The sequence below is a fragment of the Episyrphus balteatus genome, chromosome 3 (genome assembly GCF_945859705.1).
Source record: "Episyrphus balteatus chromosome 3, idEpiBalt1.1, whole genome shotgun sequence".
Lineage (NCBI taxonomy): Eukaryota > Metazoa > Arthropoda > Insecta > Diptera > Syrphidae > Episyrphus > Episyrphus balteatus.
This window is the reverse complement of record NC_079136.1, coordinates 17,672,023-17,691,411: the sequence shown is the minus strand read 5'-3', so window position 1 is coordinate 17,691,411 and position 19,389 is coordinate 17,672,023. Positions and strand designations below refer to the sequence as shown.

The 19,389-nt window shown below is 32.4% G+C and overlaps 4 protein-coding genes across 5 annotated transcripts; 1 reads left to right on the top strand and 3 right to left on the bottom strand.

Moving 5' to 3' along the window:
• Positions 1 to 1,268: 1,268 nt before the first annotated feature.
• LOC129914167 (flavin reductase (NADPH)) lies at positions 1,269 to 2,205 on the bottom strand. Its single transcript, XM_055993274.1, has 2 exons — positions 1,983 to 2,205; positions 1,269 to 1,900 (listed from the first exon to the last, which is right to left on the bottom strand). Exons 1-2 carry the CDS (start codon positions 2,053 to 2,055, stop codon positions 1,362 to 1,364), a joined length of 612 nt encoding a protein of 203 aa, XP_055849249.1. The 5' UTR covers positions 2,056 to 2,205; the 3' UTR covers positions 1,269 to 1,361.
• A 1,587-nt stretch (positions 2,206 to 3,792) lies between these two features.
• Positions 3,793 to 4,530, top strand: LOC129913633 (uncharacterized). The gene has a single exon (XM_055992398.1). The coding sequence runs from the start codon at positions 3,970 to 3,972 to the stop codon at positions 4,528 to 4,530; it is 561 nt and encodes a 186-aa protein (XP_055848373.1). The 5' UTR covers positions 3,793 to 3,969.
• Positions 4,531 to 12,780: 8,250 nt separating this feature from the next.
• On the bottom strand, positions 12,781 to 13,535 carry LOC129913627 (WASH complex subunit 1-like). The gene is made up of 2 exons (XM_055992392.1): positions 13,041 to 13,535; positions 12,781 to 12,979 (listed from the first exon to the last, which is right to left on the bottom strand). The coding sequence occupies exons 1-2, from the start codon at positions 13,400 to 13,402 to the stop codon at positions 12,781 to 12,783; spliced, it is 561 nt and encodes a 186-aa protein (XP_055848367.1). The 5' UTR covers positions 13,403 to 13,535.
• A 737-nt stretch (positions 13,536 to 14,272) lies between these two features.
• On the bottom strand, positions 14,273 to 18,220 carry LOC129914858 (uncharacterized). 2 transcript variants are annotated; one of them, XM_055994277.1, is made up of 5 exons: positions 18,081 to 18,220; positions 16,154 to 16,389; positions 15,490 to 16,086; positions 14,643 to 15,434; positions 14,273 to 14,584 (listed from the first exon to the last, which is right to left on the bottom strand). In XM_055994277.1, the coding sequence occupies exons 2-5, from the start codon at positions 16,379 to 16,381 to the stop codon at positions 14,369 to 14,371; spliced, it is 1,833 nt and encodes a 610-aa protein (XP_055850252.1). In that variant the 5' UTR covers positions 16,382 to 16,389; positions 18,081 to 18,220; the 3' UTR covers positions 14,273 to 14,368. The 2 variants fall into 2 exon arrangements, with proteins under 2 accessions (XP_055850252.1, XP_055850253.1); XM_055994278.1 differs by having other exon boundaries at positions 15,553 to 16,086.
• Between the last annotated feature and the right edge of the window lie 1,169 nt (positions 18,221 to 19,389).

The window sequence follows — 19,389 nt, the reverse complement described above, 5'->3', positions numbered from 1 at the left end:
CCTTTCGACGATGACTTATCAAAATGAAATAGATATCTTGGCGATTATCGAAAGATTGTGGTTTTGTTGTTTTTTGTTTTAGAAGGTTTTACTTTTCAATGTGTGGCTATTTCATAATTTTGTTTAAAAAAACAGAAGATACATAGCGTTCCGTGGCATGTAGTTAATGCCGAATTTATTATGAGTTATCACTTATCAGCATTGAAAATAATTATAATAATTTTTACTTGCTGTAGGTTCGATGGGGCAAGTTTAGGATTCGGAAAAAAATTGAGCTCGAGATAACAATTTACATGACATTACGATGATGGAGAATGCCAAAAAAGTGGGTCCGATAACTCTGTCTGTCTGCCCGGCCTAAACTACTGGAGCTATTTTCTTAAAACTTGGTAGTAAATAGTTTTGGGTGATTCCCTAGAGGACAAATTGAAATTTTGTTTTTAGGACCAAAACGGTAACTGTCATAGAACGGAAATAGAAAAGTTAATTTTTTTTTTCAAATCGGCTCTAACGAATTACACATAAAAACTAACTTTTGAAATAAAGAAAAATATTTTTTTGTAATTTTTTTAATTTGGAAATTTTAAAAAATATTTCAATTTTTTTTTGAAAAACGGGTTGGTTAAAAATTATGAAATTTTGAGCAGAGATGGGTCTTAACCGTTATTAAATGAGATCTAATTACAAAATTCTATTTAAAAGTTGACCAGTTTTTCTATAAATTAGGTTTAAAACTCCCAAATTTCAGTATTTATCAACTATCGATTAATAGTTGTAAATCACAATAAGGCATGTCTTCATGCATTTTTACAAAACCAACCCAATTTCAACGAAAATTTTTATACAAAAGCGTTTAAGTAAAGGTAATACATATTGAAATTTTAGAAAATTTTCAAAAAACATTTTTGGATTTTTAAAAAATATTTCAAATTTTTTTTGAAGAATTTTGTTTTTGTATGTAAATTAATTATGGCATTTTTTTTTTTTTTAATGTTAGAAAATTTGTATACCTATATAAAAAATTATTTTTTTTAAACAGCTTTAACAATTTTCCGAATTTTTTTTAAATCCCTTTTTTTACAAGAAATCAGATGGCATTAAGTATAATAACGATAATTATAAAAACAGATTTAATCTAATTTTTTACATTATTGGAAATGTTTTAATAAAAAGCTTTAAGATAAGAGCATTTTTTACCACAACAGCAAGTACGTGCGACCCATAGTCGTGCATTTTATTTATTTTGTTCAAGAAACAAAATGACTACATCTAGTTCAAAAAAATCCTTTATTGAAAAACATTATTCAAAGATAAAATAGTATAATTCTTTTTTTCCATAAACCAACCATAATTAACATAAATTATGCTGGTGCCTTCTTTGCAATACCACAAACCTTTCCATAATGTTCTGGTTGGTCCAATGAATCTACAATAAACTTGGCCAAATCATATTTAGATACCGCTCGACCAGGAGAAGCATCATGAAGAATAGTAACATCGGTACTAGGCTCATCAGCAATATGCGGCGGTAAGATAGCAATGAAATCAAGTCCAGAGCTTTTAGTCATATCCAACATCTTTCGATGATCGTCATTGATGTTGTGGAACATCTTTGGAACTTGTTCGGGATTCATGAACAAAAATGATGACATAATAATTGAGAATCGTCGAATATTAAGTTCTTTCATGGCTTCAATAATGTTTTTAGTGCCAGTTGACATTTCAGTTGAAGCTTCGAGTTTGTTACGAGTACCAAGAGTTACGCAAACAGCGTCAACTCCTTGTAGCACATTTTTTACATCTTCCAAATTAGTAGCGTCTCCTTTGACCAATTCTACTTTGCCTTTGAAACTTTCAGGGACAGTTTCTTCTGTGCGATACATTAATCGAATATTTAAACCTATATAAATTTTGGTATAATTATAACAATTCAACTTTATCAGTTTGTAATAAAAATTAAGGTCATCCGATTGGAGACTAACCTTTTTGAAGTGCATATTCAACAACACATTTGCCGGTCATTCCTGTACCACCGATAATAGCTATTTTACTCATTTTTGGTCTATTATGCGTGACGTTCTATTAAAAACTGAACAATTTATTTATTAAGCTGTATTAAATGCAATTTTCTTTCTTTGATTGGAAATAATTATCTTATCCGGTGCCAAGAACAGCAAAGTATGGAAATGGAAAAAAACTGGGAGATGTCAGTTGTTTTTTTTGTTGTTTATTTTTTTTTTCCAAAATAAATCCCTAAAAAAAATATTTGACAGGTATAGGTACTTACAAGTGATGCCACTTTGAATGGATTGTGTTCGATTAGAAAAAATAGGTATTTTTCATACTTTGTGTAGTATGAGTGTCACAACTTATTTGGCCTTATCACCTATTCTATCGACTCGGAAATTTTCTACGATTCCCGAATAAAGGAATCACAAAATCCGATAGTGGTGACGGATTCCGTGATTATTTTTCGGGAATCGTAGAAAATTTTTGATACGAATGGAATTCATAATAAGCCTGATTTTCTGTTTTCACTAGAGCCCAAATGAGATAATTTCGCAAATTAGTATGTGAACATGCGGATTCGGGTATGCGGTCATGCAGATATACAAACATGTAAATATAAAATAAGTTTTTAAACAAGAAAAAATAATTACTTTCTCAAAATCAATTTCTCATTTTTGGTTTGGAAATGCCCCATGTGGGGCATTTTATATGCCTCGATGCCTGCCAGTGATGCGTTCTTTTATTCGACGATGTTAACTATTGTTAACAATAGTTAACTTTCATCGTTCCTAAATGAGAAAAAAGTTACAAAGTGTAACATCGTGACGTCAAAACATCGTTCCTAAATCCAGTGTTGAAGTGTCAAATAGTTACATTTTGTTACTTTTTCCAACTCAGCTTCTGGACTTGAGTTTCAATGTTAATCTGTCAAACACAACTAAATAAGGAAGAGAGGGGATGATGTGAGAAGAGAATTTCTTGTTTGTTTCCATATTTGAAATTATTGAATGCATATTTTTGTTTCAATTTGCTTAGAATTCAATTAAAAAGAATTATTTCAGTACCAAATTAATTTTTTCTTGTTTATTCATTCATAAAATTAATCTCAAAAATTTTCTTTTGACAGATCAACAAAATGTATCATTTAGTCGTTCCTAAATCAAAGTTAACATTTTGTAACAAAATGTAACAAAAACAAATACAACGATTTTTTTGACATAACAACAATAGTTAACATTGTTCAATAAAAGAACGGACCACAGGTGTCCGAGCAGATCATAATCAAAAAAACCCTAATCGGTTTCATTTTTACTTGCTCTATAGGGCAAGTATTGGTTTCGTGTCGAAACCAAAATTACGATGATGGAGAATTCCAAAAAAGTGGGTCTCGCAATTCCGTCCGTGCGTCTGTGCGTCTATCTGTACACATTTCCACAGCCTAAACAGATGGATGGATTTTCTTCAAATTTGGTCCAGATGATTTTTATGGAATTCTGAAAGTTGGTTTTTTTTTTTTTTTTTTTTTATTTTATTATCTCGATCTGCGTACCAGGCTTAAACGGCGAACAATTTTGCATCATTTATCGATTCAAGTGGTCACTGTGGTCTATGCGTAATTTTTTAACCAATTTTGGTTGGTAAAGACAATAGGTATTTGCCATTTTGAGATTGTTGAAATTTGAATGTAACAAGTAAAACACTTTGTTAAATTATTTGTATAATAGTTTTGTGTTTGTTATCAATTATTTTCAATAATAAATATTATTCCTATTTTCTGTTTATAACCGATAAGACGTGTTTTCGTTACAAAGGTCTTCCCTAAAACATAACTTTCAACAGGTTATGGGCCCAGAAGGACGCTAAAGGCCATAACGAAGTTATAATTAAAACACGTTTTTTTAAGAAAAAATTCGAGAAAAAATTATTTTAATTTGATTCCTCTATCAGCAATTTTTCAAGATGGCTAACAGCGGACTACCAGGAATTGAAAAATTAAAGGGTCGTGACAATTATGATTCATGGAAATTTTCTGTCCAAGCATATTTGGAGCTGGAAGATTTGTGGTCATGCGTTAAAGCTGACGGAGAGGATGCGAAAAGAATAGCTAAAGCTAGAGCTAAAATTATTTTGTTGGTTGATCCTGTGAACTACGTTCATATTCAAGCATCCAAAACAGCAAAGGAAGCATGGGATAATCTTGAGAAGGCTTTCCAGGACAATGGACTGACGCGAAGAGTTGGACTGCTCAAGAAATTGATCACGACGAGACTGGAGAATTGTTCATCCGTAGAGGATTATGTTAATACTGTAATCACTACGGCTCATAAGCTGAATGGCGTTGGATTAACGGTCAGTGAAGAATGGGTTGGAACAATTTTACTCGCAGGTTTATCCGAAGAATATAAACCTATGATCATGGGTATTGAAAGTTCCGGCGTATCCATTACTGGTGATGTTATCAAGATGAAGATCCTTCAAGACGTAAAAACAGAAGATGTTGAAGCGGTTGCTTCACTTTAACAATAAAAGCCTGGTACGCTGCTCGCGCTAAATTTTAGCTCCCATACAAATTATCGAAAATTTTTAGCCGAGATAAAATGGATCCTATACAAGTTATCGATAACTTGTATGGGAATTTTATCTCGGCTAAAATTTAGCGCGAGCAGCGTACCAGGCTAAAAGCGGAACTAAAAACAACAACAATAGTTCAGGACCTAGATGTTTCCAATGCAACAAGAATGGTCATTTCGCCAGAGACTGTCCATCTAAGATGGGGAACAACAAGACAGGTCAAGCAAGTTCGAACGTTTTGTACACATCTTTTGCTGTGTCCTCAGTACAGCCTGGTGAATGGTACATTGACTCCGGAGCATCTGCTCATATGTGTACAGATCCGAACATAATGTCAGATATTAGCGAAGCTGCTAAGAGTGAAGTTGTGGTAGCTAACAACATGCGTTTGCCTGTACAGAATAAATCGATATAATAAATCGATCACCTTGTTCATCCCTTGAAGTGGTTCCAGAAGAAGCATGGTCAGGAAAGAGACCGGATTTGACTCATTTGCGTACGTTTGGTTGCAAGGCAATGGTTCATATTCCTAAAGCGTGCCGCAAAAAGTTAGACCCGAAATCCGAAGCATGTATCTTTCTTGGGTATTGTGAAGATTTCAAGACTTTCCGATTGTATAATCCAGACAAGAGAAGAATCATCATGAGCAGAGATGTTGCATTTTTCGAAGATGAACGCGTGTTTGCAGACGGAGAAGGTAATTGAAGATTATACTTTAATTAATTTTTCTCAAATACTCTCAGGCAATGATGATTCAGTGGGGGAAAATAACAGTGAAGATAGCAGTGTATCGATTCCGGATGTTTTGCCAAGAGAATTGGAACAGTCCGTTGAAACAGAAACCCAAGATGCGGATCAGAATTGTTTAAATGAAGTTGAAGATGAAATAATATGTATCTCCGAAACATCAAGTGAATCTAGTGAAAATGTCAACATTCCAAATACGACAGCAAATTCAAATGAAACTATACCAAGGAGAAGTAAGCGTACTCCGAAGCCTGTGGTAAGGGATGGTTACATTTCGTATTCCGTAACAACAGATGAAGTACATGATCCATTGACGTTGAAGGAAGCACTTGAAAGATCTGATTCTGAATTGTGGCGGCAAGCAATGAATGAAGAAATTGATGCTTTACGAGAAAATGACACTTGGAATCTTGTAGATTTGCCTGTCAGCAAAAGAGCTATCAATTGTAAATGGGTGTTTAAAACAAAGCGTGATAGTGAAGGCAAGATTTCACGGTACAAGGCCCGGTTGGTTGTCAAGGGTTGCGCTCAACGAAAAGGGATTGATTACGAAGAAACTTTCTCCCCAGTAGTGAGATATAGCACCATACGCCTTTTGTTTTCTCTGGCCGCACAATTAGATTTGGACATTGACCAAATGGATGCAGTCACTGCATTTCTTCAAGGAGATTTAAATGACACGATATATATGATGCAACCCGAAGGTTTCACCGATAACACTGGTAAAGTATGTCATTTAAAGAAATCACTTTACGGCTTGAAGCAGGCCAGTCGTTTATGGAACCAAAAGCTCAACAAAGCTTTAACTAAATATGGTTTGAAACAATCAAAAATAGATCCTTGTGTTTATTTTACTGGAAAAAATTCAAACATCATAATAATTGCAGTATATGTTGATGACCTCTTAATATTTACGAAGAATATTGATGTGAAAATTAAACTCAAGAAATATCTTAACAGCGAGTTCAAAATGAAAGATATGGGCGAAGCAAGATTTGTGCTTGGAATGCACATTCAACGAGATCGTTCCAAAGGCATTATCCAAATTGACCAGGAACGCTATATCAACGACATACTGACTCGATTCAAAATGAATGATTGTAATCCTGTTAGCTCACCCATGGATAATAACCAAAAGCTTACCAAACAAATGTGCCCACAAACGGAAGAAGAGAAAAACGAAATGATGCAGATTCCATATCAAGAAGCAGTTGGCAGTATTATGTTCGCTGCACAAGTTTCCAGACCTGATGTTAGTTTTGCTGTGAGCAGTGTTTCCCGATTTAATAACTGCTTTGGTAAAGCTCATTGGATAGCAGTCAAACGAATCTTTCAATATTTGAAGGGGACGTCCGATGCCAAATTAGAATTCTCAAAGAAGAAAAATAATGAACTAATCGGTTATTGTGACGCAGATTGAGCCAATGATAGTCTTGATAGAAGATCCGTAACAGGTTACGTCTATAAATCCTGTGGAGGAGCTGTATCATGGAATACTAAAAAACAGCCCACAGTTGCTCTCTCATCAACCGAAGCAGAGTACATGGCCGTTTCCGCAGCCACTCAAGAAGCTTTATGGCTTAAAGGACTGGAAGCCGAGCTGATTCCAAGTTCTACCAAGTCAACAACCATTCTATGCGACAACAAAGGTGCAATAAGTCTTGCGCTAACAACTGCATATCATCCTCGAACAAAGCATATCGATGTCAATCACCATTTCGTTCGTGACAAGATAGATGAAGGCTTGATTAACTTAAAATATATAAGCACAGCAGAAATGAATGCAGACTTTCTAACTAAAGCTTTAGATTCCAAAAAACATAAAATTTGTTCTGAAGCAGTAGGTCTCAAATTTAATTAAATGTTACATTCAGTGGGAGTGTTGAAATTTGAATGTAACAAGTACAACACTTTGTTAAATTATTTGTATAATAGTTTTGTGTTTGTTATCAATTATTTTCAATAATAAATATTATTCCTATTTTCTGTTTATAACCGATAAGACGTGTTTTCGTTACAAAGGTCTTCCCTAAAACATAACTTTCAACAGAGATGCTACAGAAATTGCAATATATTTTGGTAAGCTTTACATTTTAAACAACTTTTGGTGTGGTTAGTACATATTAGTAAAAAAAAATATAATTTACGTTATTTGCTACATTGTAAACAATTTTGAACAATTTATTGATTTTTTTTTAAATTAAAAAAAAAAATCGGAATTTTTTACATTGTTATCGTTTTTTCGCTGTTTTTGTTCTCTTTTGCACAAATACATAGCATGTTTTCCATTAAAAATTAATTTAACTGTTAATTTTGTGTTGGTTAAACTTTGACATACTATCGATAGCATCGATAACAAAAAATATCGAGTATATCGATACTTCACAAAACTATCGATAGTTTCAATACTTCCAAATTATTTTACCAAAAGGCTACCGATATTATGACAGATTTCTGCTGTCAATTTTATTTGTAAGGGTATACAAGTAGTTTTAAGGAAATGATTTAGTTTTTTGTTTGAGTTTTTTGTTTATAGGTCGTTTCAAATTTTCCCTTCCAATAAAATTGAGAACAAATAAACAAAAAACTCAATTTTATTGGCTCATTGCGACAAATCAACTCAAAAATAACAACAAATCATGCTTGTTTGAATGAAAGAAATGCTAGAGAAAAAAATAAACAAACGAAAAATCTGAATTTGTTTATTAATGGGCACGTTCAAAGAGCTAACATAAAGCTATCGGATAGCTTTTTGTTGTTGTAAACAGTGTTAAAAATTAGCAAGGAAACGAACCATTTTCTGTCAAAAAATAATCTGAAGGTATCCCAGAATTTCTGGTATACCTCAGGTATTAAAGTGATCAGCTGATATACATTTGGCTTTTTTTTATTTTGATTACTTTTCGGGCAATTATTCAGCTTCAAAATAAAAAAAAAATTGCAAGAAATAAAGTCAAAGCGATTGTGCAAGTACTTCTCAACAATAAAAAAAATGTAATTTGCTCAAAAGAAAAAGTTTCCTCTTCTCAATATTTACATATTTTTTTAGTAGCTGCTTGGGCAAGCTATCTGGATACCTCTTTGTTCAAAAAGATATTCCAGATACGGGTATCCCAGATAGCCTATCCGATAGGTGTTTGAACGTGCCCAATGATTTCTATGGTGATGACTCCAAAATAATTGAAAAATAAAAATAAGATATTTACTGCCCAATTATACAAATAAAAAGATGTGAATATAATTTTAAGTCATGAATTGCTATCATATAAACTGGAAATTTCTGGTCCATCTTCACCTAGTCCTATAATATTATCTTCGGCAAAGTTATCCCAACTGCCTTCAAATGATAAATAATTAAATAATTGTATGTTTTTTTTGTATTGCCCGCGGATATGGAGTGATGCAAGCCCGGGAGACTTGCCTCCGCTTTCTGAGGCTAACCCAGTGAATCTCACAGACGGATCAATTAATTAAAATAGGGATATCAAGAACTGTTCTTTGTTATTTTATCGTAATTTTAGAAACTTTAGAAAAAGTTCAGCTGCCTCATGAATGCTTCCTTCCAGTAAGCGAATGAGTTTTTTTTATTTTTGCTCAATTTTCCATGGGACTTTTGATTTGAAGCGACCTATATAATAAAAAAAGATTCTAGGATAAACAAATAATTCATATACAATACACGGTGTCCCATAATAAGGTAAGACAAATTTAAGAGGTGATTTTTGGGTATATTCTAAGAAAAAAATTATTGTACAGAAACGCTCTATCTGCAAAATTAATACCACTTAGTGATGATATTTGAAAACGTTAACTTTGGTATGCCTTTACTCATGTTTATGTGTAGGTTGTATGTGATGCAAATCAGCGCGTTACTGATGTTGTTGCTCGTTGGAGAGGTTCATCACACGATTCCAGAATATGGCGAGAATCGTCCATATATCGTCGTTTGCAAAGTACCCGGGATCTAAAATATTATTGACACCATTTAGAATTTCTGACACCCTCTCGAAGCCAGAACGGCGTTATAATAGAAGCCATATACGTACTAGGAATCACATTGAACGTTTGTTTGGACAGCTAAAAAATAAATTCCGATGTTGTTTTAACGGGATTCAACTGAACTATGAAACTGCAAAGGCTTCGATAGTTGCTATCTGCATTCTTCATATCATAACATTTCAAAGGATTCTTTGAATGGTATGTAATGTAGTACGAGGAAATATAAAAAAAAATAGTTTTATAATATGACTTTTTTCTCAACAGTGGGCTTCTTAGATGATTCTGATATAAATATGCCTGATGATGATGATCAGAGAATGATGATGACGGTGACGATGACCCCTTCGTTGTATTACCAGGGCGAAGACTAACTGGGCGTTATTATAGAAACCAGCTTATCCAAAAATATTTTGCTTGATAATAAAACGAAACACCATATTTTATACGAATTTCATTATTTTTTTTTTTATTTTTTTCAATACCTAATAATAGGAACAACAATTAAAAAATAAAGGATAAATAAGAAAAAGAAATAAAAATGCTTAAGAACTTAACTCTTATCCTACTAAAAATGCTAAAGTAACAAAAAAGTATAATAATTCAATTTGGTAAAAAAAATAACGCTTACAAACTAAGGTCAACATCGTATCGTCGTTGTACACGACAATAAAAGCTGAAACACAATCACGCTTCAGGGCGTCGCACAGTGGGGCAGAAATGGTGGTTTCGTGATATTAATTATCACAAGTCAACAACGTTCTTGGTGCCGAGACTAAGATATACTTTTCTAAAGGTTTTGGTGTGCTGAAAAACATCCTATCAGCTCCCGTTTTTGAAATATTTCCGTTAGAAGTTGCAAAAATTACTACTTTTGAGGTTATGCTTTTATGTGAAAAAAATAATACAATTTATTACGGTTTCTGTAAGAACTATTTTCCTTCTTTCAAGAATTTTTTAAAAATCTTTTCGATATCTTTTTTATTGTTCGAGATATCGTCAGTTTCATGGCTTATTAATCACATTTTCATCTTCTTTTTTGATAAATTAAGCTAAACACACTTATGTACTTCATTTTAAGATATCTCGCACAATAAAAAAGATATTGCAAAGATTTAAACGGGTCTTGAAAGAATAAAATAGTTCTTATAGAAACCGTTATGATTTATATTTAAAAAAAAATTCTTCAAATTAAAGCATAACACCACAAGTAGTAAAAACACGTTTTTTTGCATTTTCTAACAAAAATATTTCGAAAACGCGATTTGCTAGGATATTTTTGACTTCGGATTCGAACAGTTAGTACTTCGTAAATGTGCAGTTCGCTTCCGTTTTGTCTGCAAAGTGCTTGACTCAAAATCAAGTGAGGGGCGTCCAACAGGTGGACGGTATTTTTTGTAAATTATAATTTCATTGAGCCAGTTTTTTTCGTTGGACAAAAATATTTGTTTTGTTCGGTTTGAACGAGTCCATTTTGTTTTAAATTGGTGTTTAAAATTTCGTATTTTGAAAGTTAAATTATTGGTATTACTAGAACCACAAAAAGTTTTATTTTTTAAATAGCATTCAATGTCTTTGAATTTATCATCGAAACTTTTTTTGTTGCTTGAAAAATAAAGTTCAATCAATTTTTTTCTTGAAACATGAAATTCATTAAAATCTAAAAACAAGTAGGAAATAAATAAAAGCAATTTTTTTTGTTTAAATGACGCATATAAAATTCAAAAATAACTTAATCACTTTTAAAACAATAACAAAAGTAAGAAAAAGTGGCTACCATTAATTTTTACGAAATAGAAATTATTTAAAAAAATTTTTTTTTTCACTTTAATTCCTTCAAAGTCGATTTCAAAAATTAAAAAAAAATATTTTAGGCAAATATTTAGCAAAGGTGTTTATACGGGCTAATAGAGTTTTACTGATCATGATTTCTCCATTTTTAGACCTGCTGAATATTTGCCTAAACAGAAGATTTTGAGAAAAAACTAAAAAACGATTTTTTAAGAATTCATTATTTTCTGATTCAATTTTTTAATATAAGAAATTTTTTTTTTTATTTTTTTTAAAGAAGAATAGTAATTGACATACCTTCGTCTATGCGAGACATTTTTATTTTATTTTTTTTTTTCCCAAAAACTCTTGATTTTAAACAAAAAACAAAAGAACACCTTTTTTATCACTTATTAAAAACTGAACTTTTCCTCTTTAACACTCAACTTCAACCGCATGACTAATAATAAATTAAAGACTTTGAACAAAACAAATATGCTCATCTTATCAGTTTTACTGTTAAATATAGAACACGTGATCTTTTTTCCCCAAAGCTTTAGTTTAAAAAACAACCTTTATATCACATCACTCTATGGGGCTGCCCCACTGTGCGTCGCTTCGTTGCGTTACGTTGAGAAATCCTCAAAGCGCGCTTCTGTCACTTTGACTTTGAACAGCTGATTGCAACATAAAATCTGCTGTCAAATAAAAAAACACAGTCACTCACAAAATTATTGGGCCAAGTCTTTATCTTGATTTAATTGTGGAAAAATGAAAAAGGATATTAAATAATGTGTTTAAAAAATGCATAGAAATTTGTTTATTCTTTAATCCTATAGTTATAAAAACAAAACCAATCAAAATGTATTGTCTAAAACATCATTAAATTTTTTTTGTTTTTAATACGTAAATTGTTTTGATTTAAAATATCTCGATGTCGTTTTTTTGTGCAAAATCTATATAGAGAAATTAAAAAATACACATAGTTTTGCAATAATTTATTTTTTTTTATTCACATTTGGCGCAATAATAATGTGGGTGACTGTAACTATGTCTGTTAAATGTCAAAAAGCGAGCAAAAGTTCAGTCTGGTTGAACTTTTGCTCGCTTTCTTACGTTTCCTTACGTTTGTCAAAAAAAAAGCGTACGTAAGAAAAGCGTCATTGTGTGAGGATGCACAGATTTCCTATAGTTGAACTTTTCGCAGTTGTCAAAACCGACGGCAAAGCGTGATTGTGTTTCAGCTTTAAATCACAATAAAAAACACAGTTTAGTCTGTTAAAAAAAAAAAAAATTGACTTGATGGCTTTTGAAATGCAACCAATCGGACGAGTCAGTAATCACAAAAACAATTATTGCTTTTAGTTTTTGTATGCATCAGTTAGATTTTTCCGACAATTTATCTACTAACAGACGAGGAATCACTTCGAGCGAAGGAATCACTTCGAGTGATTCCTCGTCCGTTAGTAGATTAACTGTCGAGAAAATCTAGCTGGTTCATACCGAAAACTATTAAAACTTCTAATGATCTTTTTCTTCTTGTTTCTGAATTTTTAAATTTGTCAAATAAAGTTTTCGTTCTTGCACTTCTAATTTTTTTTTTTTAAAACGGCTTCTTCAAGTGCAAGAATTTTTTCTCTTTTTTTGCTTTCCGTGTCTACCTGCTTTATTCTCTTATTTAGAAGCTCATCGGAGGTAGACAAGGAAGGGCATTTCCGGGCTCTTTTTTTTATTTTTGCCGCTAGTTGTTTTGGGCGGAGGAGTGGGGCTTTTTTCGGTTTGGTGTGGTAATAGTGGTGGTGGTGGTGGTGGTGATGGTGGTGGTGATGGTGGTGGTGATGGTGATGCTGGTGGTGATGGTGGTGGTGAAGACATCGGTATTTCTCTGGAATACAAATTTTTTTTGAAAATTAATTACAAATAATTGAACCAAGAAAATATTTTACCTGTCATCATATTCAGCGGCGTATATTGCGTCGCTGTCAAATTCTGCAGTGTCTTCTACAAAATCTAGAGCTGATATCTCGGCAATTTCATAGTCCGCCTCCGCAGGCTCCTCAGGAGGCTTTCCACCACCAGTCTCCTTCTGAGATCTTTTATAATGGCTAATATTTGTTCTGGCTTCTTGCTTATAGCGGCTCCACCTGTCCCTTATTTGCTTCGGTTGTAAATTAAATCCACTGGCCCGAAAAGTAGCTGCAATGCCTTCCCAGGCTTCTAATTTAAGTTTCAAATTTTTTCCATCATTCATTTTTGAATCAATGATATCGGCCACTGGTCTCACCGCTTCGACTAGCAACTCCTTCATTGAAGTGGTCCAATTTGCTGACCGTTTTCTTTTTTGGTTTTCCTTTTCAGCTATATCTGAAAATAAATGAATATTTATAAATAAAAAGATAAACACAAATGAATATTTAAACAAATAAATTTGTCCACTTACTTTGAATAATTTGCCGCCAATATTATAACTTTACAACAACTTGTTGACTTGACAAATGTTTTTTTTTTTTTTTTGCTGTCAAAATGACAGTGCAAACCGTGCGTTTATTTAATGGTGCGTTTATAGTTCAGTTTCCCAACTATAAATTTAACGTGGCGTTAACCCTTAACCTGACTATTAAATTGGTTATTGGTATGGCAAAATATTTAAAACTCAGTTAAATATTTAACTGAGCTTTAAATTTGATTATTGGTAAGGCCCTCTGTGAATACTAATTGTAGAAACTTTGCAAAGGTGTTGATTTTTAGGAAAAACGTTATTCTTTGTTAATGCGTTTAACACATGTAATAAATATGCTTTTTGGCTGCGCAGATATTAATTTTAAAAGCTGTTAATTTTTTCTTACCCATGATTTTTTTTTGACTTTGGGGACATTCTCTTTTTATCTCCGTTTTTCTTCACTTTTTTTCTGTGTTATTTTTCATATAGGCTGAAATTCGTGATTTTGGAGAGAATTTTGTAGTGGAGCTAAAATTTAGATCGATCTCATCTTACTTGTCTATAATTTGAAATTTACCAAAAGTTAAGTGAGATTAATATACTAATATGTTTCCAATCGGTACCTACATAAGTGTTTTGAATTCATTCAAAATTTACCGATTTTAGTTTTGAAGTACAACACACCACAGACTACAGAGTACACAAAGTACTTGCATTTAACAAGAGACCAAAAGAGCATATTATGCAAGTTGTTTTATTTATTAATAGATTTATAAAAGTTAACTGACAAAAAAAAACATTGTTTATAAAAATAAAAACACTTTCTGAACTCATTTAACATTCAGATTCTGAAGCATACGGGTTATGTTCAAGCTTTTTAATACGCTTAAGGGTTGCATTACGAAGCTCAGACATAAAATCAGGCTTTTCAGAATGCACAGGAGCTTGTTTTATTGTATCCGAAGGAATTTTCTGTTGTTGTGGAGGCTGTTTCATTGCACTAGGAGTGCCAGTATTATTTGTAATCTTTTTCTCTTGATTGGTGACTTTCTGTAATTTTAAACATAAAATCAAAATAATAAATCTTTTTAAAAAATAACTTGGTTACCTTCAGAGTTACGCCAGTACGAATACTTTCTAGAAAAGCATTTCGGTCTGGTTCACCTCCAGTTTCGGCTGGTTTAAACTGTGCACTTGGTTTAATAATATTAACGGGTGGTGCAGGTGGTGGGGGAGGTCCCGCCGACACTTTAGGTTGTGGGCTAAACTGTTGTTTCTTAGGACCATCAACTGAGCCTGGATTTGTAAGGGGTTGTTGGGGTGATGACTCTTTTGAAACGTTGATTGGCATTAATGCTGTAGGAGGAGGAGGTGGTGGAGGAGGTGCACAAGCTTCAAATTTTGCAGATTGTTCAATCGGCATGGGGGGAGGAGGAGGTGGTGGGGGAGATGGGACTCCCACTGATGGCTTATTTGTCGACACCGTTGTAGGTGGAGGAGGATGTGGTGGGGGAGGTGGAACCGCACTAAATGATTTGGATTTGTTTACTGGCACCTTTGAAGGTAAATCATTTCCATTTGTTATCTGCTGTGAGTTTACAGATTCAGATACTTTATTGACATCACTTGAAACCGGTGGAGGTGGTGGTGGTGGAAGTGGTTTTCTACGCTGTCTTCTAATTGATGTCGTGTTTCGCTTAGGTGGAATTATTTCTTCGTAAATATTATCATCGCCTAATGGCGCAAGAGTCTGAGGTGGTTTTGGTGGTTCCACAATTATTGCACCTCCCTTAGAAAGATTAATATTTCTTGGAGGTGAAGGAGACCTTGGTGTTGCAGCTATATAGGTTTTAGATGGTGGCGGTGGAACAGTATGGACTACATGATGTCTTGAAGGGGGCTAAATAAGAAGAAATTTTTAGTTTTAAATAAAAATTCAATATCAAAATGTATACCATCCAAGTATACTCTGACTGTACAATTCTTCTAATTAAATCCTTACGATCCAACCCACTTACATCTTCTTCGGTGATACCTCGCTCAATCATGTATTTTTTCAATGAATTGCTATTAAAATTCCCAGATAGATCAAATGCATTTTTAGTCATATCTCTTGTCATGTCTCCAGAAATGTGTCTGAAATTTTGTGGGCCACTAACTTCTAATCTTCGTCCTTTTCTTGTAACTAACGTAGTTGTTGGGAGAGGAATTGGTGATGATGATGGTTGTGGTTGTTGATTCCTTACTTTATTTGAAACAGTCTGTTTTGGTTGTGGATTGCTAACTTTATTTGAAATGTGCTGTTTTTGACTGAATTGCCTTTCGTAAAGTGTGGTTCTAGTGTTTTGCATCTGTTCAACAGGCAGATTATTTTGCTTTCTATTAAGATTGGAGTTGGCATTTTTATTTTGTCTATATTTGTCTAAATCAAATGTCATTGAAGCTGGAGGTATATCATCAATTGAGTCAAGTGATATCGATGACTCTCGCTCAACTGCGGGTTTCTGAAAAGGACTTCGAGAAGGTGTTGGAGTTTGTGGTAGTACGCTTGGCTTAAAAAGATAAAATTTAATGATATAAGTTATTTTTGATTATTGGAAAAAAAAACATTAAATAGACCTTCCAATAACCTGGATTTTTGTTACTTTTTATAATGTCATATATAAAAGCTCTTCTCTGTTCTGAAGTCAAGTATTCAATATTATCTGAAAGCCCAGCTTTTCTCAAATATAGTTTGAGCATTTGATCATTGTCATTGCCAGTGAGATCAAATGTTTTTGTGAAATCTACTGCATTTCCTTCTTTGTAGTTAAAATCCATTGGTTCGCTGACAATCTGTTGGTCCATAGCATTACCTGGAATTAAGTGTTTATTTATCGTGGGAAAAATAAAGACTGCAAATTTGATTTGAACATTTTGCCTTTGGAACTTGTATGTAATTGAAATATGTAAATGTATACAGAGCTGGAGAAACATTGAACAAAAAAGAAAAAAGTGCTTTAGGGGTCGGCAATGGTCTGATTTAGATCTTTCAAATAAAGTTCTAGTAAGAACAAGTTTGATAGAGAATTTGGAAATCGTCTCAATTCGCGTTTTCTAAATACGTATTTCGCCAGTGCCTTACTTTATTTCGTTTTCTAAAAAAAACTAACATAGCTCATGAATTTTTAAAATCAGATAAGACAATTGACTTAAAAAGTTACGAAGATATCGAATATCTTAACGTCAAATGTAAAGTAGAATGGAAATTCAACCACACTTTAAAAAAGGTTTTATTATGTATTCTTACAAAGCCGTAAGTCTGGTATTCTTCAAGACCTCACAACAAAAAAGACTCATCATAACTCATAGGTTAAGATTTCTAAGTTACCAAAAACAAAAAGCGGCGTGTACAGTGTACAACGAACTAGAACCACCTAGGAGGATTATCCGAATTATCAAATCCGAGATCCGTTTGGCAAAATTGCTATTTCGTGTTTTTTTTCACATTACTCAAAACCATGACCTGATGAAGCCAGACGGACCTTGGATTGAGTTGAGGGGAGTGAAATAAAATGCATAACCACTTTTTATTTTTTGTGTGCCAGCGTAATTTACGCGATGTTCAATATGTTGCACAGAACAGTTTTATTTTTATCATAGTACTACTCATTTAGCTTAAAAGAGGGGTACAATAGATCTTACATAGACATCATAGTACTATAAACAAGGTTTTAGACAACATTTAAATTGACTGTTCACCTGACTGACTTTTAAAGTGTTTGTTATAAATTTTGCCTCAAAGAAATTAAAAAAAAAAATACAATACAATAAATTTGAAATTTTTGATAGTGTTGTTGTTGTAAAAACACTTTGAAATTGATTTTGAGGAAGTTTATTGCGACATATCCAAAAGATAAAATATTTTCTTTCAGTTATTTTCGCCTTATATAAGTGTAATCAATGTTATCATGTGAAGTTAAAAAAAATTAATCAATTTTTCATTTTCTAAGAATAACAATTAATAAGTTGAACTTTTTTTCATAACTCATAAGCATATGTTAAAATATTGTAAAAAAAAATAATTCGATTTAATACGATGTTATAAGACTTTTTCTTTCAAATCGTAAAATATTTCTAATTCAATAATAAATAAAAGATTATGACGGTATTTACTCACAATTTATTAATAATTGTTCTGATTTTGAAGAAACTTCGAATACGATAAGTTTGCAATGATTCATTGGTTCATAGAAGGTGATTTTTATTTGTTGGTTTCTTTATTTTAAAATTGATATTTTTTCAAGAATATAGAACAATTCTAATGTGAAAAAATTATGGTATAAGAAAAGGTTACTATTTAACTAGAGCTCCATTTCATTTGCTATTATTTCAAGCAAGTGGGTGTTGGGTGAGTTAGTTTGTAAAAAAAATATTGTTTATCTACAAATTCGCTAGATAAATAATGTTCGAAGGTACGAGTATGTTGACAATCACAAAATTTCATGCACATATTTTCTGTACATGATCACACACTTTAGCTTCAAATATTTATTTTAAATTTTACCTCAATATCAACATTCGAACTTCCTCACTATTCAAAACGATTCATCGAATTGATTTGTAATTTGTTTCACTTACACTGTTGTTAACAATTTGTGTAATTTATTTAACAACTACGTTATTATATCACAACAAAAAAGCCAAATCAACTGATTCATAGACATAAATGAAATATTAGCAATTTGCAACTTTCTGCCAAAGAGTTTCCTTATCGTGCTATTGTATATGATAAGATATTGTCTTATCGGTAAAGGTAAAATGTTTCAATTGATTTTCTCTTGCTATTAAGAACATTATAGGAATTTTAAGGGAGTAGATCGAATTTAACTTAATAATAAAGAGAATGAGGTATGGTTCAATAATAATAAATTTTATTTTAGGTGTAATATTGATCAATATTATTGTTTATAAAGGAACCTTTTTTCGTGATTGCGAGGTTAATATGTATGAAAGTGTGAATTGCTTTAAAATTTAGTTTAAAAATGTATTGCACGAGTCTTTTAGAAGAAATTTCCGTTTTTATTTTGTAAGCGGTCGCCAAATAAATGCACCTATTAAAAATTTAAAAAAAATATATTAAATATAGATTTTTGCTGTTGGTTTTGACAAAGTGAATGAGGAAAAATAAACCATAAAATAGATGAAACAAGTCAACTGAACGTCAACTGGAACGTTATCGAAGGATATAGAAAAAAAAAAACAATGGACAGAAATGTTTAAAATTTAAATTTTTGAGATAAATTGTAGCTCCCATACAAATTATCGAAAAATTTTATCCGAGCTAAAATGGATCCCATACAAATTATCGATAACTTGTATGGGAATTTTATCTCGGCTAAAATTAAGCTCGATCTGCGTACCAGACTTAATAGCCCTGTTCCATTGGAGGTGTTAGTTTACTCGTGAGTAGAAATCTACTACAACAACTACACTTTCGTATCTCCTCGAGTAGAAGATCGTGTGTTTTTGTAGTACTAGATCTACTCATGAGTAAACTACCACCTCCAATGGAACAGGGCTAATGTAGTATAGCAGGTAAGAATTTCCTTTATCGAGCTGCGTATAATTGTGAAGCGAAAAGCTTCATCAGCAGCATCACTTTTCACGAAAACACAGCTCATACCTATATTTTTTTACTTATTTTAAGTTCATACAATGGCCGTCATTCCATGAAACTTCGAAATTCAGTCAGTAAAAATTTAACATATCGATAACAATACAATACAATAATTAATAATTTTTTTTTTTCAATCAATACACTCTATGACATCCCTGCTTTATAATTCCACAATCTGTAACATAACACGTAAAGT

What these genes read in the sequence shown, in the direction of transcription:
- LOC129914858 (XM_055994277.1), bottom strand. Translation starts at nt 16,381, where the DNA reads ATGGACCAACAGATTGTCAGCGAACCAATGGATTTTAACTACAAAGAA. An exon ending in AAAATCCAGGTTATTGGAAG is followed by an intron (nt 16,087 to 16,153) that starts GTCTATTTAATG and finishes TATCTTTTTAAG; the next exon opens with CCAAGCGTACTACCACAAAC. An exon ending in GTACTGGCGTAACTCTGAAG is followed by an intron (nt 14,585 to 14,642) that starts GTAACCAAGTTA and finishes TTAAAATTACAG; the next exon opens with AAAGTCACCAATCAAGAGAA.
- LOC129913627 (XM_055992392.1), bottom strand. Translation starts at nt 13,402, where the DNA reads ATGAAGGAGTTGCTAGTCGAAGCGGTGAGACCAGTGGCCGATATCATT. An exon ending in GCCGCTGAATATGATGACAG is followed by an intron (nt 12,980 to 13,040) that starts GTAAAATATTTT and finishes TTTGTATTCCAG; the next exon opens with AGAAATACCGATGTCTTCAC.
- LOC129913633 (XM_055992398.1), top strand. Translation starts at nt 3,970, where the DNA reads ATGGCTAACAGCGGACTACCAGGAATTGAAAAATTAAAGGGTCGTGAC.
- LOC129914167 (XM_055993274.1), bottom strand. Translation starts at nt 2,055, where the DNA reads ATGAGTAAAATAGCTATTATCGGTGGTACAGGAATGACCGGCAAATGT. An exon ending in TGAATATGCACTTCAAAAAG is followed by an intron (nt 1,901 to 1,982) that starts GTTAGTCTCCAA and finishes AAATTTATATAG; the next exon opens with GTTTAAATATTCGATTAATG.